The 20,907-nt window shown below is 41.0% G+C and overlaps 1 protein-coding gene across 1 annotated transcript in view; it reads left to right on the top strand.

Annotated features, from left to right (window-relative positions):
- The window catches only part of Dchs2 (dachsous cadherin-related 2), a 200,358-nt gene that overhangs the window by 133,234 nt on the left and 46,217 nt on the right, over positions 1-20,907 (top strand). The window contains exons 6-10 of the mRNA XM_048424743.3: positions 1,858-2,045; positions 3,374-3,473; positions 8,414-8,568; positions 9,712-10,555; positions 13,870-14,109. Coding sequence (XP_048280700.3) covers positions 1,858-2,045; positions 3,374-3,473; positions 8,414-8,568; positions 9,712-10,555; positions 13,870-14,109 — 1,527 coding nt within the window. The remainder of the gene's footprint in view (positions 1-1,857; positions 2,046-3,373; positions 3,474-8,413; positions 8,569-9,711; positions 10,556-13,869; positions 14,110-20,907) is intronic.

The following is a 20,907-nucleotide window of genomic DNA, read 5'->3' as shown; positions in this document are numbered from 1 at the left end:
CAATACCAGTCACCTCAAGTATGGAGAACCCTGGTGTTCTCTGCTTCTGCAGAGGGGTAGATGGTTTGTTATCTCATTCTTTTTGAGGCATAGCAAAAAGGTCAAGATTTTTGTGTGTGTGTGAAAAATAAATGCCATCAAGGTCGATAGAGAGTAATTTTATTACGATTTCAAGATCACTAGAAGCAGTTATGACCCTGTGCTCATTTTGGTAAGGAACAAGAGAGAACGAGGATTAATCAAGTGTGATGTAGTTACTCTCTGACACCTTAAATTAAAAACTGAGTATAAGATGTGACTATATTTGGAAATTCATTCTTCAGTCCCCAGAACACAGTGTGTCTTAGTCACATACGGGAAACCAGGAAACACACTGGTAACTGAAGGGAGAGGTGGCCAGAGACGAGGGAAGCCACCTGTTTAAGCAATTTTCATGAAATAAAACTCCATTTGCTAATCCAGAGTTGGGGCTTTCAGAGTTACAGATCGGAAGTTTAAAAATTCTGTTGTGCGTATGATTTATGAAAAATCCCAGTTACAATAAACACTATTTAAATATGGTTGATGTAGAAAATGTGTCGGTAAACACTGTTTAAGCTCACTGATTAAGCAACTCACGCAGACATAGACTTTCTTCTTTATCTTAGTTTTTTTTATACAGTATCATTTCATCTGGATTAGGAGTGAAGAAAGCTAAGCAATAAGAATGTTTGGTGGGAGCTGTTTTGTGTTTGCTTTCTCACAGATAGATTTATTCACAATGGCAAGGAAGCCAGGGCTAGGCTGGACAGAAGGAAATCCAGCACATTCTCAAGAAGTGTGTGGCCTCTGTAGGCCTGTGGCAATGAGGACAGGCGCTTAGAAGCTTATACCGAGTCTTCAAGAATGAAACATGAGGGAATTTACTAAAGACAACACATTTCTAAATAAGAATTACAAAATAAGCTTTGAAGAGCATTGATAGTTACTTGGGTAATTTTCACTGTATTTTACTATACACACATTTTGTGAGTTAAAAAAATAACGTGATTTAATCTGCATGGGAAAAAGATAAGATCTCCTGAGTAAATGGGAGCTTAGGGGTCATGGGCAAGAGTAGAATGGGAGGGGGAAGGAGGGGAGCAGAGAAAAATATATAGCTCAATAAAATCAATAAAAGCATGTAAGAAAAAATGGCGTGTATAAATGATAGGTGAGTGCCCAGGGAATATGTTTTTCAAGTTATTGCAAAGTCACGATAACAATGGCCAATGGCCTGCAGTTTGCAAAGCACTGTCAAACATTCAGTGGTGTTTGATTCGGAGAAGCAGCCCTGAGGGAATCAGCTGTGAGAACCAGGCAGGCGGGCATCCGGGAACCGAATCCAGAACCCTGGATGCATAGCCTACACGTTTTCCTTTTTCTCTGTAGCAGCATAAGGGCCAATAAACAGGCATTATAAATCTTCCAAATCATTTGTTTTTATGAATTTATGGGGCGGGGTTATAAATGATTCATGGTGGGTCATTTGCAATATGAAGAATGATAAAGAATTTTTCAAGTCGTATTTTCTGGCGATAGTTTTGATGGACAGTCTCTTTATTTAGATTGGCGATAGTTTTGATGGACAGTCTCTTTATTTAGATTGGCCTTGAACTCGTGACCCGCCTGCCTCGGTGCCTCTGACTGCTGAGATTATAGTTGCACACCGGCAGAGTTTTCAGCCACACTGAGCAGAATTACTTTGTATGGGAGTGATCTCGAGGGCCGAAGCTTTTAATTTAGTTTCTCTCTCAGTTGATTATTTTGGACGTGGTTTGTCACTGCCGTGCCAGTATTCCAGTGCACAATGCCTGTCTTGTTCTGCTGTGTTCCCAGGTGAGCTGATCAACTGGCTGGCATTGGATCGTGAGCACCGGGGGCATCATCACATGACCGTCCTAGTGACGGACCACGGCTCCCCACCGCGGAATGCTACCATGGTGGTCTATGTCACGATCACTGACATCAATGACAACAGGCCATTCTTCCCACAGTGTCTCCCTGGAAAGGAATTTCACATCAAGGTCTGTGAAGCCGCTTTGCAGTGGGCTTTTTTACAGTCATTTGTTTTGAGCGCCATCTTGTGGTCAAAGGTGGGAATTTGTCGTCAGTCGTGGTACAATGGCGTTGCATGTATTCTAACAACATAGACTCGTGTGTGTGTGTGTGTGTGTGTGTGTGTGTGTGTGTGTGTGTGTGTGTGCTAAGAGAATGGCTGGAAACATAAAGAAACTGACTGTGTGCGCTCCAGAATTCCACCTCCATTTTGGTTAAAGGAAATATAGTTCTGCCCATTGCACGATACAATGCCACCCCAGTGTCTGTCACGCTCACTTGTGGGTGGGTTTCCTCTGCTTTGCTGTCATCTCTGGGCAGCTCCTTATGTGCAGCTGATGTGCCTACAATGATGTCACTGAGGATCAGTGATGTCATTAGGATCAATGTGTAGTTCCGACATGAGTGAGTATCCATTCAGAGACCAGAGAAGTTGGGTTTCGTACGCACACGCCAAACTTGTAATCATGTATACATAAAACCCATCTTTTCTTTTCCATGTTTTGTATATTTATTATTTCTGCAATACATCAGCACATTCTTTAACACTCTTCATAAGACAATATATATATTTAATATGGATCACATGTATAAAAAACTTAGCAGCTACTGATCTCCAAACACTTGAATTGAGGTTTAAACCCTGATCAAACATGTGTAGTGAACAACTCAAGAGGGTGTTGAGAAAGTTAGGAAATTTAAACTGATCTTCCAAAGCAAGAGGTGAGGAAAAAATCTGTCAAAAGGAACATTATTGGAGCAATTTTTATTGTATCATAAAATACCTTGTGTTTCATTGGGGTAATCGGTACCCATGATCGGTACGCATTATCGCTCCAGGGCAATTCATACTCACCGTAAGATACACTTTCTGAAATAAAGGCAGATCTTTGTGCTAGGCATATTTTGGATTGTAGCAAGCAGTCTGAACACTAACTCAATAAACTGTTGAGAGAACACTAAATTCTTTCAAAAATAGAAAAATTTTAAAACAGAAGAATTTCAAAAATAGAAAAATATTTAATTTTATGTCATCGTAATTAATTTATTTGCATTTTTCACTCAAATGTCCCAGATAGCTTCTTCAAAATTGTAGCAGATAAGGTGGACTCTTTCCTTAGATTTCTATCCATGCACTTTCTGATGGTGGGCATTTGAGTAGCTTGCAGATTTTAGAACTGTCAGTAGGTGCTTGATATATTTTTTTAAAAAATACTGTCTCTTTCATTTAATGATCTACTATTGCACCCCTAAGGACTTCACTGACTCACCAGTAAGCTGTTTGTCTCCATGGCAGGCTTTGGAAGGTCAGCCAGTCAATACACTGGTTACCACTGTCTTTGCAAAGGACCTCGATGAAGGACTCAGTGCGGAACTTACATACTCCATCTCTCCAGGTAAAAGTCAATATCCATAAAACACGAGGGTTTTCAAAGCTCCCTCTGCCCCTCATCCCCTGTCTCACTCCTTTGGGGGTGCCACCTTGCTCACTCAGAACTCCCTAGAAAACTTACACTAGAAAACCAAATTGCAAACAAAATCCATTTGCTGCCTGTAATAATCACTCTGTACTTAAGAACACAAAGAAAATATTGAAGTTGTGTGGAGGTTACTAGCTGCTTTCTATGTCCTAAATAGAAACCATCCATCTTAAATGCATGATTTGTTGAGAATCTAAAGTCCAAGTCAACTTTTATTGAAAGGAAAGAGGAAATGACTAGGTAAGAAGTGGCAATTAATGCCTGATGTGTTAGAGCACACATGGATATCTATGGAGACTATTCATCGGATGAGAATAAATTATATCTGTAGTGATATTTTATTTGTGTTTTAACAAATAAAGCTTGTCTGAAGATCAGAGTGCAGGGCTAAGTCACTAGAGGCCAGGAGTGATGGCTCACACCTTTAATCTCAAGACTCAGGAGACAGAGGTAGATGGATCTCTGCTAGTTCAAGGCCACCCTGGACTACACGAAATTGATCCAGTCTAAAGGAGAAAAGAGCTCACACAAAGGTGATCCCAGCACTTGGGATCCCACACCTTTAATCCCAGCACTAGGGAGGTGGAGACAGGAGTGATATGGCTGGGTGGAGTCAAGAATATAAGGCTGGAAGAGACAGGAGCTCATTGCAGTCTGAGGCAGAAGTCTGGAGATGCAGTCTGAACAGTCAGTCAGAGGATACAGTCTGAGGACAGGATCGCCCTTTTGGTCTGAGGATTCGGTAGAGGCTAAAGGCTTCTCTAGTGGCTGACTGCTCTGCTTCTTTGATTTCTCAGCTTTCATCCCCTAATATCTGACTCTGGGTTTTTATTATTAATACCAAATAGAATTCATGCTACACATGTCTACTATATCATACCACAAATCATACCAAGCACGTGGAACACTCTACGGAGACTTTGTTGACATAAACTTACTTTCACGCTTTCTCTTAAAATACGCAGTCTTCCTGTTTCTTCCAGTAATTTGCTTTACTTGACATTGTGTTTGAGACCATTTCAAAAGGCATCTACCTTGTTTGACACCAACAAGGAAAACCCAGAGACAACCTTGTCCTTGTCTGAAGCAGATTAGGGTCTCTCCATAGAAAACACAAGAGATACAAGAGCAGATGCTGGCGTTAGTGTGCCTGCATCCTCTCAGGGAGCAGATGCTGGAGTTAACGTGCCTGCCTGCTCTCAGGGAGAAGCATCACTACATGGTGCGAGCATTTTAGAGACACTGCTCCAAGGGTCTCGTTCACTGTGCTGAAGCCGCAAAGCTGGCATGGGTACAGAGTGGCTTTGCTGCAAAGCTAATAAGTGTTCATTTCAACACACTTGCTCAGAAAACCAGACTTCTGAACAGCAGAGTATTTATACTGTTATCCTGTTTTTTTTTTCTGAAGGGGATTTCTTCAATTCCTTTTATTAAGATCTATGCTTGCTAAGGAATGTAAGGAAAATTATAGCAGAAGATGCTTTCAACCATTATGAAAAAATGTAAAGATTTAATAATAGGCATGAAAGGCAAATGAAATAAAAATCTATATCTGTACTGTTCGTATTAGGGGAGAGAAATGTTTGAATGTTTATTTATTGGTTTAGAATATTTTCAACTAAAATGTCAGCCAGTGTTTGGTGAAATATGTCATGTTCGTTCTAAAGTCATAATAGAAGAGCTAAAAAATATGAATGTCGAAAGGACAAATGGAAAATATGCGTCCATAGGACTTTCATTTATAAAGTTTTTAAAAGGAAGACACCATAGTACCGACACATTAACAATAGATCAGTGGATAAGTGTATGAAGATTTGATACACAATATATATTCAGCAGATGGCTCATCAATATCTGGTTCAGACCTCCTTTGTTACACAGGTGGTATTATATACCTACTTCTTACTCTTCAACATTTGTCATATTTAAATGTCAAAATCTGAATTATCACAGAAGAAAATGTAAGAGGTTGATGATTTGATGTTGAGGGCGAAAACGACTTTTAAACAAGAAAAATATGGACAGAAGTAGCTGGGTGAAATGACATTGACATTCAGAACTTCATGAAATATGTCACTGGTTACCATGTTGTGAGTCTCAGCTCACAGATTGGAAGAAAGCAATTACAATCCCTGTAATGACACAGAATTGCATTCAGCTTTATTAAGAATCCTAAGAGATCAGAAAGAAAAGGACAAATGATTTGAAAGCCAAGCAAAGAATATTAACAAGCATTTTGCAATCAGAACTGCACAGCCAGTTTAAAACATGTCTCCTGAGTGGAACGACTTTGAAGCGTGGAGACACAGTTTGTGATAAACTTGCAGGGTGTTTGTGTTCGGCCCCAGAAACAGCGCCTACATTTGATGTCCTGGAGCAGCTCCCGTGCCCTGAATGAGAGGGGACAGAGTTTTTGTTGAAGCTTTGTTTCACACGTGCTCACACAATGGTATCATTCAGGGAGACACTACCGTGAAAATGGACCACCTACAGCTTCATCTAGGCAAATCTTGCAATGTATTTGACGGACGCAGCTCACAGAAGATAAAAGTTCTACCTTATTGTCCTTGAGCCCATCTCTGCTTCCACCAGGGACTGGGAAGTCCTCATCACAGGCTTTGTCAGGGAGCAAGTTCTCCTTCCATGCTCCGTGTTGCCCACCAGGGGGCGCTCTGATTTCTTTTCATGTAAATATTTCAGAGCTTGCTTAGTCTAGCACTGGGGCAGAATGTCTTCCCAGAGTCATTAGGTTAGTGAGATCTGTGAGATCTTTGCATCAACTTCCTCTTTAGTTTTGAGAGTACTCAAAGAACACGAATAACTACAAAAATCAGTGAAGGTGGAGAAGCTCAAACTCACCCTCCACACAATTACACACACATATACATACTCAGTCACACTCACACATATACACACCCTCACAGTCACACAGATCATACATGCACACATACACATTCACACACATTCATTTACATACACATTGACACACAAACATATGCATGCATTCATATTCATATAAACAATCACACACTCACACTGAATATCACACACACGTGTGCACAGACTGAGCTTTGATCCTGGCATAGGGCCTTTACCTGAACGCGAGAAAAGCCATACTTCGCATGTCTATGGCCCATGGAGTAAAGGATAGAGAACCCACGTCAGTCAGGAAGGGGACTCTCGGAAGGACGAAAATGCAGTGGAGGATCTGGCAGCGTACGTGGACCGACTGGTTTTCTTCAGACCGCCATTGTTAAAACATCGAAAAACAATGGAAATCATCCAATCTAAAAGATTACGCGCTGATGTGCAGCCTACATTTCTCAGTGTCTGAGGTGTTATTGCTATGGGTGCAGTTGATTCTCTGCGCCTTTACCTGGTTCCAGGACTGCAGCTCAGGTTGCTGAACCTGCACAGCAAGTGCCTGCCTTGATCTGCTGAGCTGACTCACTGGTCCCCTGAGATGCTATTTTTTTTAAATTAGCTTCCAAGGTGATATTTGAAGCATAGCAATATCAGCATACAATGATGTGTATTGTCTGGTTTGGCCTTAACTCATTACTAAATAGAGGCAGCTCTAATTATAATATGACAGTATACCAAGGTAAAAATACTATAATACCAACAGGATTTTTATCATTCATGAGAGTGTCTTCTGCAGGATACCTGTGGGACAGAAATGAGCCGATGAAAATAGGGATCACAACTAATAGTCTTTCATAGACACTGACTTTGTATTCTAAATCTTCAAAGGCAGGGGCTCTCTTCTGTTTATATCCCTTAAGCTGGCACAGAGTAACCGAACAAAACTGACTCAGAGCTGTGGAAACAGAGAGCGACTTTGCACGCTTGGCTTTGTCTGAGGCTTTCATGCTGTTTGAAGTATTCAGATTTGATTGAAAATTATAGTCTATGATTTAACTAAACACGCTGTGGAATGGACATAAATTACTTGCATTCATACAAACTTCTGGTATATTTTGGTGTGTCCGTTTATCCACTCTCTGTCTACTGTAAAGGCCTAGAAATCACGAGTAACCCAGAAAAAGTGAGAACTCCACCCGTGCAGAATATGCTCCCGCATGACTGTTTACCACCAAAGGGAAGCAGAAGCACTAGAGGAAATGAGAGAGTTCAGATCTTAGACGGCAAGTCTATGAGAAAACCCTGCACCGTCCTGCACGCAGCACAGACAATTGCTGCAGTGTCCTGGGACTCTGTCCAGAAACCCAGGGACCAATTTTGAAGGGATCCTACTCGCTGGTGATGACCTAATTTCAGTAAATAAAATAGTGGTGAGATGCTGAAACTGTTCCCTACAATGAGCTTTATTTATTAAAATGGAAATGAAATGCCACTACATAGTGTTAGCAAATGAATCTCAAAGGCAAAATTTGCACTTGGGTGGCAGAAATCTGCAGATGGTCTCACCACGTACCTCAGGATGGCCTGGCACGATCTTCCCACTGGATAATGGGCTAATGCACCGCCATGCCTAGTTCTCTACTTTTTTATTTTTATGTACTTACACTAAAAAATAATCTTTTCTATATTTTAGTGGCATGTAAAAGTTGGATTCATATTAACTGTGCAGGGAAACGTGAAAACTGGAGAGATCAGAGTAGTGTTGTGTGCTGCGTTTGATACATGTGTGCATCAGTGCTCTGGAAAACATTTGAACAGGGCAAACAGCTCCTCAGACCCTCAAGGAATTAAAGCCAAATTAGCATTCTGTAGCTCCTTAAACTCTCAAGAAATTTAAAGTAAATACATGTTCTGAAATATGAATACATTAACTGAATTGATCCCATCTTCTGTTTTATGAATTAATCTAGTGTCTTCGTTTTTGCATATAGATTATCCTGCTCACTTTAAGATCGATGCCAACAACGGTGAAATAAGAACCACCACGATTCTTTCCCACGACTATAGACCTTCCTATAGGATGACAGTCATCGCCAGTGACCAGGGGGTGCCCCCACTTCAAGGACAGGCAGTTATTAATATTCAGGTAATGTTAGCAACATAAAATGTAGAAGAACGTTCTGAGGCTTTCATTTGATTTTTTTAAACAAGTAGATAGTATGAAGACAGTCCAAGTGTGTGGATCGTATTTCAAGAGTATATTACACACAATGCTTGCCTTTTCGTTACTGTTTGGAAAAAAATTAAGTATAAATGACCCTTGTTCTGTGCAGTTCTTGACGAGCTATCCTTCACCCCATAGACATTTGTGTTGCTTTGGGTGTGATGTGCAAAGGTGACTTTCCTCTTTCTTCTGATGGCAGTGAGTTGGTAAGTTTGCAGGAGGGAAGGGCCTTGTGTATAAACAAAAGGCCACAGGATAAATTGCATGGGTTTTTGAAAACTTTAAAGCTTGTAACAATTACTTGAGATCACATGTCAAAGCTTCGCATTAATCAAGTCACAACCACAGCAGCAACAGCAAAACCAAGTCATGGGACATCTTTGTAGCAGCAGACAATTACCTACGGCCAGTCAAAAGGGGACTGTTGACAGCTGGACTCTCTGCTGATCACGTTATAATAAGTCACGCCAGCACAGTATAAATATAATATGGGCTTGTATGTATATAGTAACAAGGAGTTTATTTTCCCTGGAGCACTGTTTTCAAATTATGCCTTTCATAATTAAAGTGTGAATTAGGAGAAAAATTGATGTGGTCAAACCTTTAGTTTTTTGTTTCAACAAAGACACTTTGATATTTCACTGTCCAAAGGTGTCATTGTGTCTAGACTGATCTGTAGGATTTGGGGTCATTTTGAGAATTATTTGTCCGACATTCACATTGAAGAATTACCAAGTATGTTTTAGAAGAACTATGGCACAGCCTCACAAAGCACTCACTCATGTATTACAGCAAGGTAAAAGGTGAATTTTATTCTTTCCTGTATAGAGCAGATTTCAGTATTTTGATACAGTTGCATTCTGTTAAAAGGTATTTTCTCATCAATTAACACATATATAAAAAACACAAATAGAAATCAGCTTCCAATATAGTGTCATAATATATGTATAAACATATATATATATATACATATGTACATAGATGTTTAGACTTACCTTTTAATAGTGATACGTGAAGCTAGTTTCAAAGAACTCTGTGTCAACAGATATTCATTTGTCCTTTCAGGTGGTATCACTTTCCAAAGGGGCAATTTTTATGTCTCAGAATATCAGACATTTAGTGATCCCAGAAAACACGAAGCCTGCGAAAATCATGAGCCTGATGCAATCACCTGATCCCCTTCAGCAGCCCCCGAGCGGGAAGTTACACTTCAGTATCGCTGCAGAGGACAGAGATGGACACTTTGAAATCGACAGCTCCACGGGAGACTTGCTCCTCTCTAAGGAACTTGACTATGAAACGACATCTCATTATCTTCTCAGGGTGATTTCTAAAGACCCTAGCCAAAGCCCTCCGTGGAACAGCACAGTCTTCCTTAGCATTGATGTAGAAGACCAGAACGACCATTCCCCCTCCTTCCAGGATGAGTTCATTGTAATAAGCATAGAGGAGAATGTCCCTGTAGGGACACTGGTGTACATCTTCAATGCCAAAGATGGTGATGGCAGTTTTCTGAACAGCAGGATACAATACTTTGCAGAATCTAGCCCTGCTGGAATGAACCCGTTTCTCATGCACCCCTCCTCTGGCTCACTGGTCACCGTATCTCCCTTGGACAGAGAGAAGGTCCCAACTTTCCTACTGACCATAACTGCATCTGATCAGGCTGTGAATGTGACAGACCGGCGATGGAGGTCACTGGTAGCTGAAGTCGTGGTTTTGGATGTGAATGACCACAGCCCCACCTTTGTGTCCCATCCCATGGCCTTCGTCAGAGAGGATGCCGAAGTGGGCTCCTTGGTGCACCGTGTAAGTGCCCAGGACCCAGATGCAGAGATGAACGGGGAAGTCACATACAGCATCCTCTCAGGAAACGAGGACATGGTCTTCATGTTAGACGGGTCATCAGGTACAGTGCTCTGGATGCCACTTAAAAGCCGTTTCATTTCACTAAATATTTTGTTACATTTTGTTTAAGACAAGTTCTCATATATACCAGGATGACTTCAAAGCCACTATGTAGCAGATGATGCTTTGAACCCCTGATCTGCCTGTCTCTGCTTCCCAAGTACTAAGTTTGCAGGTCTGCCTAACTTTGTAGAAGGAAAATTTATATGAGAATACATCATATTGGCTGTGGACCCAGTGCTGAACAGTTGGGCTCAAAGATCACCCTTTTCATTCATCTAAGCCAACTGTTCTCACTTCCTCTTTCATGCGTCTCTGACAAGCACTCTTCTTGATAATTCTGTAAATCTGATTATTTTAAAAAGTGTAGATGAATAGAATCATGCAGTGTTTGTCTTAGTATGACTAGCCTATTTCAGTCAGCACCATGTTTCAAAGTCTAGACATACCATCCCATGTAAGAGAATCCCCTCATGAGTTTTAAGACCATCACACGCATGTATCATGTTTTCTGTCTCTATCCATCTGCTGGTAGACCTTTGAGTTATTTTTAACGTTGACTATTCTGAACAGTACAGAAGTGAACTTGGCGTTGTCACTACTCAGAGACCCTTACTGCAATTCTTTTGCATAAATATCCAGAAGTGGTGTCGCTGGGATGTGTCATACTTTAATTATAAACAATTTTAAAACTGCTATAGCTTCTTTGGAAGGATGGGGCTTTATGATCCTTTCGCCAATTAAACAAATTACTTTGGAGGAATGGCCATACCGTTTTCCACTTGAAATGTTTTGCTTTAAAAGCAATCGTGTGCAAGGGTTTTGATTTCTCTGCATTCCTGCCAACTCTTCTTATTTATTGCTCTATACGAGAACCATTGCTGTAGTTGTTATGTGACAGACTGTTTTTGGAGAGATGCAGCACACCCACACTCTCATCCGCGCTACACACCACAGATATTTGGACAACTGTTGGTTGATATTAACTGTGCTTCGTAGTTGGCTGTATCTTGTGGGCTGAAGAGGCAATAGACACTGTCATGAGTCCTTAGATTAGGAATCCAACTAAGTAAAGCAAGGTGGTTATACGGCAAATCGGCAACATTATGCAAAGACTTTGGTGTGGAAATTCGCCGTTCGTTCATGGAGGCCAGCACTGGTTAGTAACTGGAAATAACATTCAGGTTTTAATGGCTGAGTTCCTTGCTTGTTGTAGGTGTTGTTTTGCACATCGGTTGTAGCATTGTTTCTTTTTTTTTTATTAAATTATAAAAGTTTCCATTTCAGCCCCTCCTCCCAACACCCTCCCACTCCCCCCACTCCCTCTCCTCCTCCCTCTCCATCCCCTAGAGCAGTCAGGGTTTCCTGCCCTGTGGGAAGTTCAAGTTCCTCCCCCCTCCCTCCAGGTCCAGGGAAGGTGAGAGTTCAAACAGACTGGAGCGCCAAGGGGAGGATTGGGGAAAGATCAGGGGACTGGGATGGGGGGGGAGGGAGGAAGGATGGATATGGGATCAGGCAAGTATATACCTCAACTAAGGGAATCATTTTAGGGTTTACAAGAGACTTGATTATAAAGGGGATCCCCGGTCCAAGGAGAGATCCCCAGATGGTTCTCTGGACAGAGGAGAGGGTGCCTGAACCAGCCTTGGCCCACAACCATACTGATCAATATTTTGCATGTCACCATAGAACCCTCATCTGGCGATGGATGGAGATGGAGGCGGAGAACCACGTTGTAGCATTGTTTCTTAAGTCAACATTTACTCAATGCCTTTCCCTCTACACAGATGTCACTCCCTGTCATTTCAGCCATCTCGCTGTAGCCATGCTATCTGGTGACATTCACTATTTTTTTAAATGTGATGTGATCTTTTCTTTTTATGATTTTTTCAGTGTATTTTGGAATATTCAGATATTTCAGTATATTTTGGTATATATTTCAGTATAGTTTGGTATATTCAGACAATATGAAGTACTATCTAATTGTCTATAAAATAGTGATTTCAACATGAACCTTAGGGAAAAAAAAATCTCAGATGTAAGCGATTTGGCCAGTTGTGAAGAACATTATTTGGAGTTGATGTGAATGTGAGGATTTGGAAGTTGTGAGCATCGCTGTTTCTATGCTGATGGGAAAATTTATCAGAACGTTTCTCAAACCCTGACATATGGTTCCCTTCTGAGGCTTGTCTGAACAGCACCGAAGGGCCCAGCTGACAGGAGATTGTCCAGATACAGGCTGACGAGTTCTGCAAGCGCTGGGGCTCTCCTCCAGCTGACTTAGTGGTACTTTAAATGCTTTTCAAGACGCTCAAGGAAGGTCTGTTTCAGCCTGTTAAAGAGGAAGAATAAACATGAATTGTGTCTTAGTAATGCCGGCATCATGAATCTTTAGCTATTACAATGGCTATTTCTTTTGAGGTAGTTTTCAAGGACATAAAATGATAATTGCAGAATGTATCCATATGAGATGGGAGGTTTTTTTGTTCTCTCACAAGGCTCGAGTGTCTAATATAAAAACAAACAAAAAATAAAACATAGTGGGGTTTCCTATAACCCCAATGTATAAAACGAGGAGTAATTATTGGAAAAACTATTTCAAAAATCTGATTCAATATTTAATTATTTGAGGAAAAACTTGGGGAGGCAGGCAGTCAGCCATCTTAGAAGAAATGTGTGACTGTTATTATCCTATAATAGCTGTCTGTGTAGAACACCGTACACACACGGGTGACATGGCTCAGTGCAGTGGGGTAGAAGGTGGCTAATTTGTGAAATTCATTGCCTGAATTGCAGCGTCGGTGTCCGTTATTGTTCATAAAGCCAATGACACTCAACCAAGAGTAAGTCCAACAGAAGGCAGGCCTCTAAGAAGAATCAAATGTCCTGAACAACAGAGTCATACGCACATTTTTATAACATGGCTACTTTCAACTGTGCCATGTGTCACAGAATGATAGTAGATTCTGTTATTATTCTGTCTATATGTTAGTAGCATCATAGATACTTTTAAAAGTGAGGGAAATGTTGGGTGGACTGAGCACTTTGGTGCTGGCCTCTCCATAGATAATCGTATGGGATAGACTTCTAAACTTTTTGTTTGTCTTTATACCTTAAATTGATTTCTCTGACTAAGAATGTTAGTAGATAAAATAAGAACTTAAAGTTGGTTCAATAAATTTCACTCTTTGTTATGATTCATTCTTTAGCAATGGAAGTTTTTTTAATTGTGTATTGTAACACACACTGAGGTAGAGTGAGTGGTTCTGAGTCAAGCAACATCCATAATCCACCATGTCTTCTTTTCCAAAGCAGGCTTGCTGAGGACAGCTTGTCCCTTGGACTATGAAGTGAAGACTCAGCACGTGCTGACCCTCGTGGCCCAGGATGGTGGCACGCCAGCACTTTCTGCTTCCCAGACTCTGACCATCACTGTCCTGGATGTGAATGATGAGATACCAGTATTTACAAAACTTCTGTATGAAGCTTCCGTTAAAGAAAACCAAAGTCCCGGTGTGTTCGTTACAAGGGTTGAAGCTGAGGACACAGATTCAGGTAATTGGAAAACTATAGACTCCAGATAACAGGCGCCATAAAAGCACAGTGGTTCCCGTTGGCATAAAATCGTAGTTATGGAAAAATGAAGCCTACGAGCTGACACAGCGGGAAAGAGCTTACTGACCTGGAACCCGTGATGGAAGGAGATAAATAACTCTTGGACGTTCTCTTATGATCTCCGCATGTGTGGAAGTAATAATAGTAAATAAATTAAGAAAAACAAAGGTTACGGGGAAATGAAGTCACTACTTAATCTCAAACATCAAGTATTCTCACCAACACACCTGGAACAAATAACTGTAGGTGATATCTGTTTCTATCTGGCGTCTGTTTGTGTTCATCTTTATTAGCATTGAGAGTGGTCCGTCCCTCATGAACATGTAATTTATGGATTTCGCTGAGGTAGCAAGCAGAGGGATACACATCACTTCACGTTTACCTCCAAGTGCGCTAGATGGGTGGAGCGTGAGGAGTCTGGCGGCTCCCTGTCTCCTCGGTGTGAGACAGGTTTGCTCCCAGAGTGATGGAGCCGATATCAGCCTGCCTCGAATCCTAGAATTATCTCTTACCTAAGCTGTGTAACCCTGAATAAGTTACTAATCCTCTTTGTTCATCTTGTCTTCAAAATGGGAACAATTCTAGTGCCTCCATACACAATTCCATTATACATATGAGACATTACTAAGTGGGAAGAGAGTTTATGCTACTATCTGCCACAGTGAGTGGCCATTTTAACTCCTGTTTCTACTGTTATAATTAACATAAAACACAGACACACAACTCTGGAGTCAACAGCTACTGTGACTGGGAATTCATGAGTGTCTCCGACTTGCTTTTGAATGTCACTGGCTCTCTTAGGGTGTTTAAGGCACAGTATATTTAATGATATTCTGTCTTAACTCAAAACTAAATAATGATAAAAATCAATACCTCAGTGTTTGCTATTAACTACATTCTGAGTTTTCCATCAGAATACTGAGTTTTCCCATACAGAGCATTTAATTAGGCAGGCCTTAAAACTTGCATTTGTAAGATTTACGTTTACAAACATGGTAATGATGTTTTCATAAAGCCGATAGCGTAGCAGTGCCCTTTGTTTCCTAAATGTGAATTTGTCCGAAATGCTAGGGACACTCTTCAAGGGCTCTCATAATTTTCCCACTTTGACCACAGGAGGGCAGTGTGAGAAAAGGCTTTCCTCACTGTGCTCAGAAAGGCGCATGCTCAGTCCGGCTTAGACGTTAGCACTTTCCCAGCACTGTTTGCTGGAGGGCAGCGAACCTGTGAGTCGCCATCGGAAAGCACAGATATTTATATTACGGTTCATAAGAATTGCAAAATTACAGTTATGAAGCATCAATGAAAATAATCGCATGGTTGGGGTCAGCACAGCGGAAGGTTCTGTATTAAAGATTCGCAGCATTAGAAAGGCTGAGAACTGCTCCTTTAGGGTGACGGGAACAATGGGGAATACAAGCTGTGCTTCTCACAGTGATCCAGGGGAACATACAGAAGCGGTACATCTCCTTGGCCCTGGTTCGGAACACTTCCTTCCAAGGTTGCGGGCTGTCAATCCAGCAGGAGCCTGGGCTGGGCACGGAACCACTTCCCAAAAGTGGACAGCATAGGTTGAGCCGTCTGCAGAATTTCTGCTTAGCCACACGCAATCTGTTCCCCCCCGGACCTTACTTTGTTCATTTTATTTTCTGTACGGGGTTCTGTTGAAAAGGGAAAGAGGAATTTCTCTCAATTTTTGCATTTAATAATAAGACGTGGCTGCCATAAGCAAATGCTATCTCTTTGTTGTGGGGTTGCCTAGTGTGCATGCTACTCCTATCGATTATATTTGAGCTGAAACCTTATCATTACAGGGTTCACACTTACAACTACAAATTTAGATAGTTATTATTTTTGTGATTTTACATTAATGGAGGTTTGAAATATAACTTAACACCATCCCAAATCTCCTCTAGTCTCATATGTCTTGAGATAGTTTGAGTTACTGGAAGTCTTCACTTAAAAAAAATTATTTAAATTTTTATTTTTTGTGTGTGAATTTCTTGCTATGTTTTCAGTCGAGCCTGATCTGTTAAGCTGGTGCTTATGTAAGTACATGTGACTCTGTGTGTGTGTGTGTGTGTGTGTGTGTGTGTGTGTGTGTCTGTGGTGTTTGAATAAATTTCCTCTCCATCTTTTTTTTTCTTTTTTTTGCACTGAGTGAATTCAAACAATGAAACAGGATTATGCATGAGAATTAAATGACGTACTCAAGATTTTAACATAACTGGCATCGGGCTGGAATTTATGAATGGTTTACTTTATAGTACGTATAAAAAAAGTACTATAGTGTTACTTAATACCAGGAACTGAGCATATGTGTTCTGGCATGCCAGAATGCAGATTTTTGAAATGTAAGCACGCAGTGCTGTTTGGCATTCTAAGTCCGAAGGGATTTGAATGTTTATGTTGTATGACTCACTCCAAATCTAGCAGGACTTTCTTCTTGTATTAAAGAAAAAAAAAAGCAACTACCAGATTTTTACTGGGGTATTAAAATTTTCCCAGCACTTGGTACCTCAACAAGAGCTCCACTGTTAGTGTGCAAAGACAACCGTGGCTGCCCCTGGCACCTCGCACGGTAGATGACTTTGGGGTGATGACTCTTGCTCAGTATGGTGAGATGTCTACTTTAACATGGTCAGGAAGATGGGGTTTGTTTTATTCCATGCAAATGTCCTTTCTTCGCAGTATCATTTTGAATAGACTACATCTGGTTTCCCGACAGGACTTGCTCTATGTATGATTGACAGCTGTACTCTTCAAAACTCCAAAAACTTTTGGAGTCAGGGAAAAGCATAATATTTCACTGACTCTAATTCTGACACTACTGTTCATGTAACGCCAGATATGTAAAATGTGGGAGAAAAGATGTTTTAGAGTAAAGGAAGAAGGTAAATAAAGGCACCTTACCGCTCAGCCTTTGGAGTGTTACCGGTGTTATCCTTAGAAGGGTCATTATGCACATCTTCCAGTAGAACACTTATTTGTGCTCCTTAAAACAAAGGACAAAGATGCTAAAACATCACTGTTTTAATCATCTGGGCATGGAACTAGGGCTTTGCACATGTTAGGCTTCATATCCCATCCCTAGAAGCCAAAATATCTGAACATATGACATTTTGTAATAATTGCTTTCAGTTGCAGAAAATCTTGCTGGCTATTAAGTTTTTAATGTCAAATTCTTGATCATAGTATCTCTCCTGCCAGCAAGTATAATGTCATTTTTTTTTCTTAAGATGTATTTCCTCTGGCCGTCTAATGACATAAAACCTGTCAGTTGCTCACCTGAACTCTGTTGTGGTTGCTCATCAGCCTGATTTCTGGATCTTTTCCTACAGCATTCGCTGGTTCTAGCGTCAGCCCAGCCCAGAGGTGCATTAAGAGAGCTATAGGATCAAGGAACCACCCAGTCTTTCTTGTTCTCTTCCCGAGTCTAGAGACTTTTGTTCTTACCACATCCTAATAGAGGGATTTAGATGGGATTTAGGCCATCGAGAAGGTAAAATCTTAAATTTCTCAGTGTAAGGCCATTGCTTGAGGAGTCACGGTGACATGCTAATGGCTTGGGCTAACTGCTGCCGCTGATCGATCACTGTTCTGTTGGTGTCTGGTTGACTCCCACTGTGTATAGTCTCTCTATAGATTCCAGCTATAAATGCATTTATGGAAAGGGGGAAATTAGTTAGGACCAATCATGATCTCACTCACTCAGAAGACAATCTTTGTTAAATTTTGCACTAAACTCTATTTTTTTTTGTATTTGTTGATTGTCTCCTATCTACACTGTAAATTCCTGGATTCAGTGTATTTTACTTTCTTTTAGTCTCAATTCTAGGGTAGTAAGAGATATGATGTAGGCATTCAATCAGTACTTTTGACTTCATGATTTGAGAAACCAAATCCTACAAGTCATAAATGGTGTTGGGTTACCTTTAATCTTTGAAATATATTTATTACTTACTTTTCATTGCTGCCAAACAAGCAGCGAAGCCTATCCTCTTTTGGATTTAGAAATATCTGAAGGTGTGAGCATTGTGTCATTATTGAAGACATGAAAGACGGTCTTCCTGATTAGAACATACTATTCCACATTATCCCTGTCAGTAAGTATTCACAATCTTTAAGATATAGGTCTTTCTCATGCACTTAGAATTGGCTTTATATATATTCCCCAGGTTTATGCCAATTTGAGTAATTATCTGTCTACAACTTAGACAGGCTTGTACTTTGCTGCCTGTTACACTGCAGACTCTGGTTATGGCTTTTACTGGCCCTTTACATCCCCTTGTCTCTGTTGTGTATCTGCCACCCAGTGTCAGTTTGGTCTCCAAGAAGATTAATCTCAGGGCTCTCATAGCAGATTTGTGATCGTCTATGAATTAGGCTGCAAGTGTAAAACTTTCAACTTGCAATTTGCTTTCTGTAAATTACGACGACATTTGGTTTTCTAACCAGTCTGAGTCTTTCAAGGATCACGTCACCATTGTCTGACTCTGGTGGTCGGCTATTTGTGCTATCACAACAATGAGGGTTGACTGGCATTCTCACTCCTTTGACAAGACTCTCAGCACTCCAGTCAAAGACAAAGGGTTCAAACTCCCTGATATGCAAGAGCTTCTCCTTGTGACAAGTGTTCTTGCCAGTCATGGTCAGCCAAGAATATTAGACGCTGTAATGCTGTTGCTGCTGAGTAAGCAAAGCAGTACTGTGAAGGTGGGAGACGAGTCTGGAAGCACCTGCCCTTTAAAGACAAAAGGAAAGGTTTAGGGCTCAAAGGACGAGCTGAAAGAGGAGGGACCCTGCAATATCTGGATCACGGAGCGTTAAAGGACAGAACAGCACTGACGATACAGGGTGCTATTATGAAGAAGAAAATTCAATTTTGTCCCCCTTTAAAAGTATTTACTTATTTATTTATGGTTTGTGTTTTGATTATTTTGCCTGCATGTATGTACATGCATAATGTGTTCCAATGTCCAAGAAGGCCAGAAGAGGGCTCTCTGGAACTGAAAGTACAGCGAGTTGTGAGTGACCACGTGGATTCTGGGAACGGAACCCAGGTCTTCTGAAAAAATAACAAGAACAGAAGAGGGCAGTTGTCTCAAACTCTAGTGTCTCATAGGCATGGAAGCATAGATTTAGATCTGAGACACAGTAGTGTAAGCACTGCCTTAAATAAAAATAAAGGAAGAACAAACAGGAAGCGGCAATTATAGAGGCTGCAAGCAAAATGGAGCTTAGTATGTTCAGGGAGCGGATGGAAAGTAAAGACAGCAGAAATACAGCAAGGGTGTGAGCTGCCAGAAGTGTCAGAGGAATAAGCAGGGTCCGCATCACGGGAGACTTTGTAGATGCTGGTGAAATGTGGGAGTCTTATTTTGAGTGCATCCACTCTTTCTTCCTTTATGCTGATCAACTCTTGTTTGTTTTCATGGCCCCACAGAGCATCTCTGGTTAGTCAGTCATGCTGTATCATGTAGATTGTGCTTGCACGCTTACTTGACTGTACTGAGTGCTGTACGCTAAGTCTTGTGAGAAGAAAGGCTTCACGGTCTTCCTAGCACCACGTTTCTGTCACCTTCCTGTTACCTTAGACGGTTCCTTGCTTACTGAATGAGAGAGTGAACACATTACCTTTAATTCATCGATCTACATTCCCTGAACTCTACCCCTTCACTCTTTATAACTCTTGGGTTTAATTGTCTATACCACAAGAAAAGAGCTCTGGAGATCTGGAGACCAAGATAGTTGTCTTAGCAATATCTTTCCAAGTCTAGCATTCAGTAAATGTGCATGGATAATTGAGCATAGGAGCGGAGAAATGAGAGGAGAGAGAGGGGAAGGAAGGGAGGGAGGGAGGGAGGGAGGGAGGGAGGGAGTAAGGGAGGGAGGGAGGGAGGGAGTAAGGGAGGGAGGGAGGGAGGGAGGGAAGGGAAGGAGGGAGGAAAAAGTTAAGTAACCAAACAAATAATTAGAGTTCATTGTGAATACATGGTGTTATCTGGAGTCATTGAGTAGGAAACAAGTGGATGAATCTGTACCCAGCTCAACCTCTGTGGCCAGAATAATCCCTTTTCATCCCACTCTGGAAATGAGGAGCAAAATATGGTATAGAGAAATAATGAAGGATTGTATCTCAATTACAGCATGTCTTCCTAGTATGTGCGAGGCCCTGAATTCCAAATCTAGCAGTAAAACAAACAAACAACTGGATAAATAGATCAATAAATAAACAAAAATGTAAAGTAAAGAAAAAGAGAGCACAGATATTTTCTTTTTCTACTCCTCTTTCCATGCTTTTTCTCGTCTTTTGTTCCTTTCTGTCTTTTTGGACATCAGTCAGCAACTGATAATACCATGGGGGTGCTAAAATAGGTAAGAACTGAAGATAGCCACTAGATTTTATGATCAGAAAAATCATTGCTCGTAATGGAAAGAATAGTTAGGGGTGACAGTGGGTTGAAGTTTGCTCCAGACAATGGACAACATTCTTAAATGACATTGTGGAAATACTGAGAAGGGCTTCATTCTTACAGTTTCAGAGAGTAGGAAAGACTAGAGACTTAGGAAAAGTCCAAGTCTGAGCAGTTGAAGGATTTCTTCTACCATTAAGGTGGGCAGATAGAAGCAGGGTGAACATCTATTCAGATGATTAAGGGAATTCTTTCTCAACATTTCCTTTCTTTCTGAGAAACACAGAGGAGCTTGTGGGAGCGAGCCAGGATGTATTTGGTG

This window comes from Myodes glareolus, chromosome 20 (genome assembly GCF_982192425.1).
Source record: "Myodes glareolus chromosome 20, mMyoGla1.1, whole genome shotgun sequence".
NCBI classification, from domain to species: Eukaryota; Metazoa; Chordata; class Mammalia; order Rodentia; family Cricetidae; genus Myodes; species Myodes glareolus.
Note: the sequence above shows the minus strand (reverse complement) of the source record. Positions and strands in the feature narration are given on the sequence as shown.